This window comes from Toxotes jaculatrix, chromosome 1, assembly GCF_017976425.1.
Source record: "Toxotes jaculatrix isolate fToxJac2 chromosome 1, fToxJac2.pri, whole genome shotgun sequence".
In the NCBI taxonomy this organism is placed as follows: Eukaryota; Metazoa; Chordata; class Actinopteri; family Toxotidae; genus Toxotes; species Toxotes jaculatrix.
In genome coordinates, this window is record NC_054394.1 from 29,652,019 (window position 1) to 29,660,810 (window position 8,792).

Here is an 8,792-nt window from a genome sequence, read left to right on the forward strand (position 1 = left end):
GTGTTACTAAGCTGCACTTTACTGTTGTAGCTGGTTGAGGTGGAGTTAGTATTAACTACTTTATGTTCAGCTACTATAGGTTGTTTAGGCCAGTAGCTCCCAACCTAGGGGTCGAGTTCCCTCCAATGGTCACAGGATAAATCTGAGGGGTCATGAACTGATTGATGGAGAGGAAGGAACAAAAAAATGGTGAAATCCTTTGAACTGGAGCTGCTGTGTATCGACTGTTGTCACGGCTCTAACTTTCTATCTTGGACTTCATATAAAGAAAATAACTGCTTTGTCCCATTGTTTCTTATTCCTTACATTAAAATTTACACACAAACACTACAGCAGATTAGACTCTCCTCATTATTCTAGTCTTTAAAACGACCTGAACGAAATTACAAGTGCTCTGTTCTGATGATCATTCTCTTTATATTTTGATTCTATAAACCTCTGAAAATGCATGGAGACTATCACAGGACACTAAAAGTTTTAACTGAATCCAAAGGAATTCATTCGGGAATACATTAAAATGAATTTAATACAAAAATAGAATCATTTTTATATGTTTAATGAAAAACAATGATACATAAGAAAATAAACTTTCATTACAAATTAAAAAATGTTCTGATATAGCTAGCTATATTCATTTAAAAATGATTGATTGATTGTTCTATTAATTAATATTTTTTGACTAAAGATAATAAAATCTCATTATCAGCAAACTGATAAAAAAAATGTTCTCTAATGTGAGTGAGAACAATGAACTAAAATGGGGGATTTGCTGCCATCTAGTGGTTTGGTCCGGTTTGGTGCCTCGACCACAGATTGAACAACAGAGTGAAAAACATGAATAATGCAGAACTGTAAACAGCTGCATCACAGTGTTTTGAGAATGAGTTTGTGCAAGTGTAGAAGAGATTGTTCCTAAAAAATCAAATATTGATTTCCACTTCCTGTTTTTGGTTTTGGACAGTGTGGAGATGAAAAACAGCTTTTCAAGAACTAAGTGTTTTCATTTCTTTTGTGCGTCTGTCTTCTTGAGCCGACGCTGCAGCAGATAAACAAACACTGCAACGTTGACAACAAACTGGATTAGGCCTATTGAGGAAATACCATAGTTTACATACAGGAAGCCTCCAGCAGTCGGACCAACAGTGCGAAGCAGAGACTGAACGGATGCACACAGCCCCAGCATTGTGCCTGTGTGTCAGAGCAGCGAGGGTTTAATGAGTAACTGGACAAAAACAAAAAAACTTAGAAATTCTCATTTTGAAATATTTAAAAAATGTTGCTCCAGCCTTATTTATGCAATTCTCACTATCTTTTATGAGTTAATCCTCTTTTCAGGTTCCTTTCTGTTTTATCTGATCAGATGCTGCCACACAAACGACTCATCAAAATTCTGCTTTGCAAAATTAAAGCCTGTTTCTGTTAATGTGATATTTTTTTCAGTGCCGCGCTGTGCAGGATGAGCTCACCTGTGTCAGAGGACGGTACGCTCTTGGTGAGCATGCTGTCTGTGATGACGTTAAACATACTGAGGGAAAACATCATGGGGACGACGATGACGCACAAGTGGAACACGTTCTGCATGTAAGCCTGCAGGAAGAAAGATGTATCAAAATAAAAGCACTTAAGCAGGGGGTACAACCGTGGATTAGTTTCATTATCAGCTGATTAATATTAAAATTCAATAACACTTTACTAAAAATGACAAATGCAAGTCACCTCAGCCTGGAACTACAGACCATCAGTTTAGTCCAGGCTTGAACTTTGGACTGAGTATTGATCACAGTACCTGAGCCAGTCCCACCAAAGAAGAAACGCCGATGGACAGAAGCAGCAGCGAGCTCTCAGAGTATCTCGCTGTGAGTCGACCGATCACTCCTCCCTGAATAACCTGAACACATATCCCAGTTTTAGAGCCCGATCCCATCCTGAGCTGCTGCATGTGACAAATAAAGCACCGAAATTACAACGAACTTGTCCTGGATTTCAGCGAAACCCACCATTTGCACGACGCCAAAATAGGCCATCAGATAACCATTCTCCTCAGGCTGCAGCTTGAAGAACTCCAGTGCAATGATAGAAAACATCACTTGAAAAATGCCTTTGGAAAGAGAGAAGAGAAATTCTTCAGTTTCATTTACAGATTAGATTTTTCACCCCACCATTTTTTAATGACCTGACTCAGCGTGTGTCATTTTACAAATCAAAGATGGCTGCGTTTAAAAATCCATATATCAGTTTGCATTTACTGTACTATATACACTCTTGTTTAAAAAAAACTCTCACCTGATGGCAACCCGGCCACGATCTTCACAGCAAAAGTCGGAGTCACACCTGGAAACTTCATCAGTCTTGTGATCTCTCCCACATTGAATACTGACTTGCTTTTGTTCTCACCTGCAGCAGATTCAAAGACAAAGAGTAAAACTGATGTACAACTACACAAACAGCAGCTTCCAGACTACAAAATTTAAAACAGGCCCAATGAAACAACCACAGCAAAAGAAATTTGAAATTTGTGAATTAAAAAAAAAAACAAGAATTTGAGGCACACAGGCAGAAGCATGAATTATTTTTTGAGCAGTTTTCCATGAACTTGAAAATTCAATTATTTCTCTAAAACTTGTGATTTCGCATTTTGAAAAAAGTTTGATGTTTGATGAAGATCGTGTCCATTAAATATGGAGTTAAGGCCAAAAAGCTAGTCCAGCACGTAACCTCATGTAAAACCACCACTTAACATTTTTACACTTAAACAATAACAGTATCAATAACAATAAAGCTCTAGAGCTGTCGGAAGTGTGGTGTTTTTTTTTTAAATAAGTGACTGTTTCATCCGTGTTTTCAGTCTTTATGCTAAGTCAGGACAACCAGCTGCTGAGCCTCGCTTCATATTAAATGGACACGGGAGTGAGAGGAAGTCAATCACACAATGTCCAAGTTTTCCTGTAAAGAACAGTAACAGCACAGTCTCTCAGCATGGCCTCACTATGAGCCAACCACACAAACCAATGTGACTGACTGTGCATAATCGCCAGGATTTTCTAATAACATATTTAATTATCTTACAAATGAATAATGTAAGGTGACTTTTTTATTTAAGTCATACCATGCGTTCCATGTTTATACTGTTACACTGACAAAAATCACAGAGAATCAGATCAGTATCAAGTCAAATGAATTTATTTTTATTTTTATAACCCAGTTTTGCAAAAACATCTCAGTGAACGGTGGAAAGAACCAGCCCGAGCTCTCTCTGAAAACCAGGAACATCACTGGGGAGAGGTAATTTACAGAGAGATGTGCCCTCCTCAGATTTCTGCAAATGTCCATGTTTAAATTCTTGTTCCTACAATTCTGAAATCTGACTATAGTTGGACCTCAGGGGACGTTGTTAGGATATGTTAGTGCTTTGGAGAGGCAGGTGAGAGGTGGGACGGGCCCGATGTGTCTCCAGGGGACAGCTTGGCTTTTTTCGTCCTCTTGGCCAGTCTGCTCTGCAGTTTTTCAGCGCGGTGCACCTTCCTGATGTCTGCTAATTCTTTGCCCAGTTTTTCAGCCTCACTTCTGTACACGTTCCTCTGTGCTGTTACTGCTTTGAGCTTTTCTTTTTGTTCTCTGACCGTCCTCTGGAGCTGCTGCAACTGCACTGCCACCTGTGTCAGACTTTTCTTCAGCTCTTCGCACTGCTTCTGTGCTTTCCTCAGCTCTTCAGTCTGGGTGAGCAGCTCTTTCTGTAAGGACTTAATCTTCTGTACAGGCTCCTCTTGCCTGGGTTGCCTCATCTTCTGAGGTCTCTGCTGGAGAATTACTACTTTTCTTCCAATCCGATTCTCGAGATCGCGACAGCTTTCGCTCTCTTTGAGCTTCTCCTTCTGCGTGCGAAGCTCTTCCTCACGCTTCCGAAGCGCCCGCCTCTGGTCATCTGCATTGCTTTCCATGATGACCCTCTCCTTCTCAAGTTCCAGGTTCTCCAGCTTGAGGAGATGGATGTGCTTCATGTGCTCTTTGACCTGACCGTCCTTCACGTTCAGGCTCGATTGCTGAATGGTCATTTTGTCACGCAGCTCCGAGCATTCGTGTTGGCTCTGCAGCCACTTGCCAGTCAGGCCATCTCTCTCTTTGATCACCTGGTCCAGGTGTTCCTTCAGGTTTTGCTGCTCTGCCCTCTGTTTGACAGCACCCTGCTTTACTGACTGCAGCTCCTTCTTCACTGACTCCAGTTCCTCCTTCAGTGCCTCGCTCTGCTTGCATCCCCTCTTCAGGTCCGTTTTCTGGATGCCAATCTTCTTACCCATCACCAGCAATTCATTTTTGCACAGCACCAGCTCCTTCCTCAGGTGGTCTCTGTGTTTGATCACCTGGTGGATTCTTTGCCGCTCTGCCTTGAACTGTTCAGCGTCAGTCGTCAAAAGCTCAACTTTCTTCTTGAGGGCCTTGTTTTCCCTCTCAAGCGTCTGGTTTTTCTTCTGCATGTGGGCGTATTCCTGCCCAGCGCCAGGAAGGACTGACGATAAGACGTAGCGATGATAAGCTGACACGGTGCCGGCCTTATGCAAATGTTTGTCGTCATTGTCGAATAGCACTGTATTTAGGCACTCCATCTTTCTGCAGCCTGACACTGGGTCTCGTTTAGATATGAACTGTACAGGTTTCTATCTTATCTAAGACATCAGACCATTCCAACAGAATGTGATTCAGTGAAGTAAATTCCAATTCCACAGCCATGCAGTCACTCAGTCTATCCCATAGGATAAGTCCCATTAACTTTGTCCATAAGCTGTGTTGCATGACTCACAGTTGAAGAACATCTACGGCTCGAACTGGCACGACGTGTATCATCAACACAAAAGGACATGGGCTACAACTATCCACTACTTTCATTCATGAGCAATCAGCTGATTACTTCTTCAATTAATCCTTTGGTCAAAAATTTTCCAAAAACAGCCATCGTGTTTTCACAGACGTCCAGACCGAAAGTAGAAAGACCCATTAATATTTATGATATATGACAAAGAAAAGCAGGAAATCCTCTCATTTGAAAAACTCGAATCAGATAATACTTTGCATTGTTTCACTTTTTTGGCTCGCTTTTCTGTTGATTGAATTATCGATTAATCAGCTAATCGTTTCAGTTCTACACCGGCTCACCCCTTGCTTCCTAATGCCTCTGTGCCATAAGCCTGAACATCAGCGTTTTATACAAATTCCCAAACAGCTGAGAGCATCAGGTGTCGTAGGCAGAAGTGTGTCTTACTTTCAGCGTTGGTTCTTGGAGCTTGAGCTTTAGTAGTTTTTGGGATAAACTTTAAAACCAGCAGTAAACTGAAGGCACTCCCCACAGCCGCAAAACATGCAGTAAATGTCTCCCTGGGAAATACAAAGTAAAAGCAGCGTTAGGTGGACAAGCATTCGGGACATTTCATGCTGAGTTAAAGAAGTAATAACTGATTTTTCTGGTCCACTTGGAAACAAGCTCTAAACTCAACACTGAAATATTATCAACTTAAGAAGAGTTTGTGGCGAACATGTTGTTGAAACAGTTGTTTATTTACACACTAAGAAGATCCAGAGCAACATATTCACTCTCCTTTTTGCTCTGCTTTGGTTTCCACTGAGTCCTGGTGGAAATATCTGGCTATCTGGCAGGTTTTTCATGTTTGATGTAAATACCATACATTCTCATACATAATCAAAAACAGGGTAAGACTCAAAACCAGGACGCCACCTCCCAATACAAACACACATACAGTGACACTCACCCATAGCGCATGCTGAGCTGTCCGCCCAGCGTGGAGCCCGCGATCATACCGACGCCAAAACACAGACCTAGTTTGGACAAAGCATCTGCCCGTTTTTCAGGTTCTGAAAGGTCTGCAACAACCATCTGAGACGCTGCAGACAGGAGAGGGAAGAAAAAAAATAAAGGCAAGTCAAATTACATCCATTTTCAGGATAATAAATAAAAATAAAATCAGGATATTACAACACAATATTTTCTCAAAATATTTTTCTTCCAAATTTTGAAATATCATCATGGTACTGATTTTTTTATAGGGGCCATGATTGTAGAAATAGTTAAGCCACATATTCAGCAAAGGAAGAAAGAGGGAAGGAAGGAATTAATAACCATGAATAATTAATAGCTAATAATATTTTACGTTTGATGTTTGAAATGTTTAGATGAGTGAGGAGGGCTGTAGATGTGCGGTGCTCACCAGGCAGGACGTGCATGAAGACCGTGGGTATTTTGTGGATGAACAGCATGGCAGGATGGTCTGCTATGGCCAGCAGCAGGAAGAAAACAACAGTTGCAGAACAGGCCAGAGACAAGGCTGCTCGTGCCCCGAAGAGATCTGCAAACCTGTCAACGAAACAAAACCCAGAAACCACGTTTTCTGCTGCACAAAAAACAGTGTAGGTCGCCACTGTTGGCCTGTGAAACACATAAGGAACAATCTCCATGCAGGTCTGTGAAAGCACATGTAGCAGAAGTGTTTTTTTGTGTTGTCAGCAAAGCCTTGCACTTACCTTCCAAACATAGGACCCCCCAGCAGCTGAGTGATGCCCACCATGGTTTGCAAATAACCAAACCACAAAGTGTCAAAGCCAAGCTTCTTTGCCAAATACTACACAGAGACATAATGAAAATAAAGACATTAAAATACATAATTCGACAGCATGCAGAGGTGTAGAACAAAAATCTGGGCGCCTTCCCCTTTTTAACACACCCACCGTCACGCCTGTACAAATAAACTGAATCAACAAGTAAATGCATGTATGTGTAATGGGTATGAGGGTCATCAGTAATGAAGGGTTTCAAACACATTAAGGAAGGTCTGCACAAACTGAAATCTCAGAGTATCTCACCCTCTTTTCTCACCATACTCTAATTACTGTGTGAAGCTTTCACTTTGAGTTTTTCTGTCAAGTTCTGTTTCACCTCAACCGTTACGCTAAGAAGGATCCCCGCATTGCTGTATTTCATATGAAAGACAATCAAATAAGTCCTCACTGAAGTCATGTTGTTAGTCTTAATTATCAGATGTTTCTAATGTTGGTGAAGGTTTATTTCCATCAGGAAAGGGGATCAAAACACAGTAGTCAACTAATCACAGGCAGTTTAAATTAGTACAATATTAGCAGAAGCTTTGATATTGCTTTAGTTACAAAAAAAAAATAGTCAAACTCATTAATCTTAACATGTTACCAGCTCGGCTTTGACGAGAGTGACTTTTGATGATATTTGAGGAAGGCGGAGACAGAAATTAATCTCCCTCTGCACTTTTTTGAGTTTAATGTCGATGTTAATGTGTTTGCATGGACTAAAGGTGCGTTTCTCCTGAATAAATCCAAAGGTGCATTAATAAATCCAATATTATTATACAGGATAAAATAAATCAGTGCTATAAACAAATATTAGCACTTTAACTTTTGATTAAGTACATTTAGGTGCATTTAGCTGATAATACATGAGTATATGTTTATTTAAGCCGTGGTGGAATCTTTATCTTGAGTAAAAGCAGCGATACCACAATGTGAAAATACTCTTGTTACAAGTAAAAAAGGAAAAGCAGCAAATCTTCACCATAAAATGTTTTACATTTTTACATGACTTTAAATGACTTAGTTGCTAGTTAATTTTCTGCCAATCGACCGATTGATTAATCGACTCTTCGCGTCGGCTCTACTTGTTTATCGTGTTCGGTTGTTTAATGTACTGCATAACAAAGCCTCTCTCATAAGCTCTGCATGCAAAAATCTTAATTAGTAAACTAAACAAAGGGCATTAAATACATTGGCAGCGTTATTTCGCTTTGTCGTTATGGAGCGTTTTCACGTTCACGACGGGCACGGAAATCTCGGCTTCCTGCTCTGACATAACAGACGTGATAGCCTTATACTTACAGGGGTTACAGAAAACTGCAAAAACATCCATGTTATGTCCAAAGCAGCGATGATGTAAACGATGTAAATGACTTTCGTCCTCTCCGGTTGTTGGCCGGCACCGGGGGTTTCCACGGTCGTTTCGCCTTTTCGACTCATTTCGGTGCCTAAAACACACCTTTACGGTGCCGTTAACGTAACTTCACCGTGTGACGGAAAGTGAAAGTCGGTGGAAGTCAAACTGTCTGAGGCTAAAATCGAGGAGTCGCTCGCCCGGTAAAATAACACCCTTTAACCCGAGTGAACTTTCACATGAGCCAGTAAACCTAACGTCGGTTGTACTTTGGAGCTGAGAGGCGGCACGGGGGCGTTACCGAGGTGGACGTTAACGTTAGCTAGTTACGACAAAATATAATCCATTATGGGAAAACTGAAGTGTTCGGTTTTAAGGGGACAGATGGACCTGTCCGTGAGCCCATATCCTGTCGAAAATACCGTAAAAAAAGAAACTGGCCGAACAGCGACGCTTATTAAAGGAGAAAGGAAAAGACGATCAACCGGGAATGTGGAAGTTTACTACCGCGGTGCGTTCAAACGCCCCTGCTCAGGTCGGAATTTGAACATCTCAGGAGTCCAAGCTCATTTTAATGGTGTTAGATACATAGATACATAGACAGACAGACAGATAGATAACTGACTCATCGTTGGAAGCCCCAGGTGAAACTGATCACTGTATACAAAGACACCTTTACCTACATATACTTAGATTACTGGCAAGTATAATACTTCCATATTAAATGTAATGGAGCAGAAGAATAAAATGGAAATACTAGTTTCACACTTTAGCACAGCATCCTACTCATCATTCCTCCATTATCATGTAAATTTGTATATGACCAGTTTTTACT

The 8,792-nt window shown here is 40.9% G+C and overlaps 1 protein-coding gene across 1 annotated transcript; it reads right to left on the minus strand.

Moving 5' to 3' along the window:
• Positions 1–582: 582 nt before the first annotated feature.
• Positions 583–8,480, minus strand: slc22a18 (solute carrier family 22 member 18). Its single transcript, XM_041034782.1, has 10 exons — positions 7,906–8,480; positions 6,529–6,626; positions 6,216–6,361; positions 5,760–5,892; positions 5,255–5,367; positions 2,284–2,394; positions 1,998–2,098; positions 1,787–1,888; positions 1,467–1,587; positions 583–1,188 (listed from the first exon to the last, which is right to left on the minus strand). The coding sequence occupies exons 1-10, from the start codon at positions 8,041–8,043 to the stop codon at positions 1,001–1,003; spliced, it is 1,251 nt and encodes a 416-aa protein (XP_040890716.1). The 5' UTR covers positions 8,044–8,480; the 3' UTR covers positions 583–1,000.
• Between the last annotated feature and the right edge of the window lie 312 nt (positions 8,481–8,792).

Excerpts from the sequence above, each read along its gene's own strand:
- slc22a18 (XM_041034782.1), bottom strand. The coding sequence starts at position 8,043 with ATGAGTCGAAAAGGCGAAACGACCGTGGAAACCCCCGGTGCCGGCCAA. Across the intron at positions 6,362-6,528 it reads GGGGGTCCTATGTTTGGAAG|GTTTGCAGATCTCTTCGGGG; the intron begins GTAAGTGCAAGG and ends TTTCGTTGACAG. Across the intron at positions 1,189-1,466 it reads CGTACCGTCCTCTGACACAG|GCACAATGCTGGGGCTGTGT; the intron begins GTGAGCTCATCC and ends TCTGACACACAG.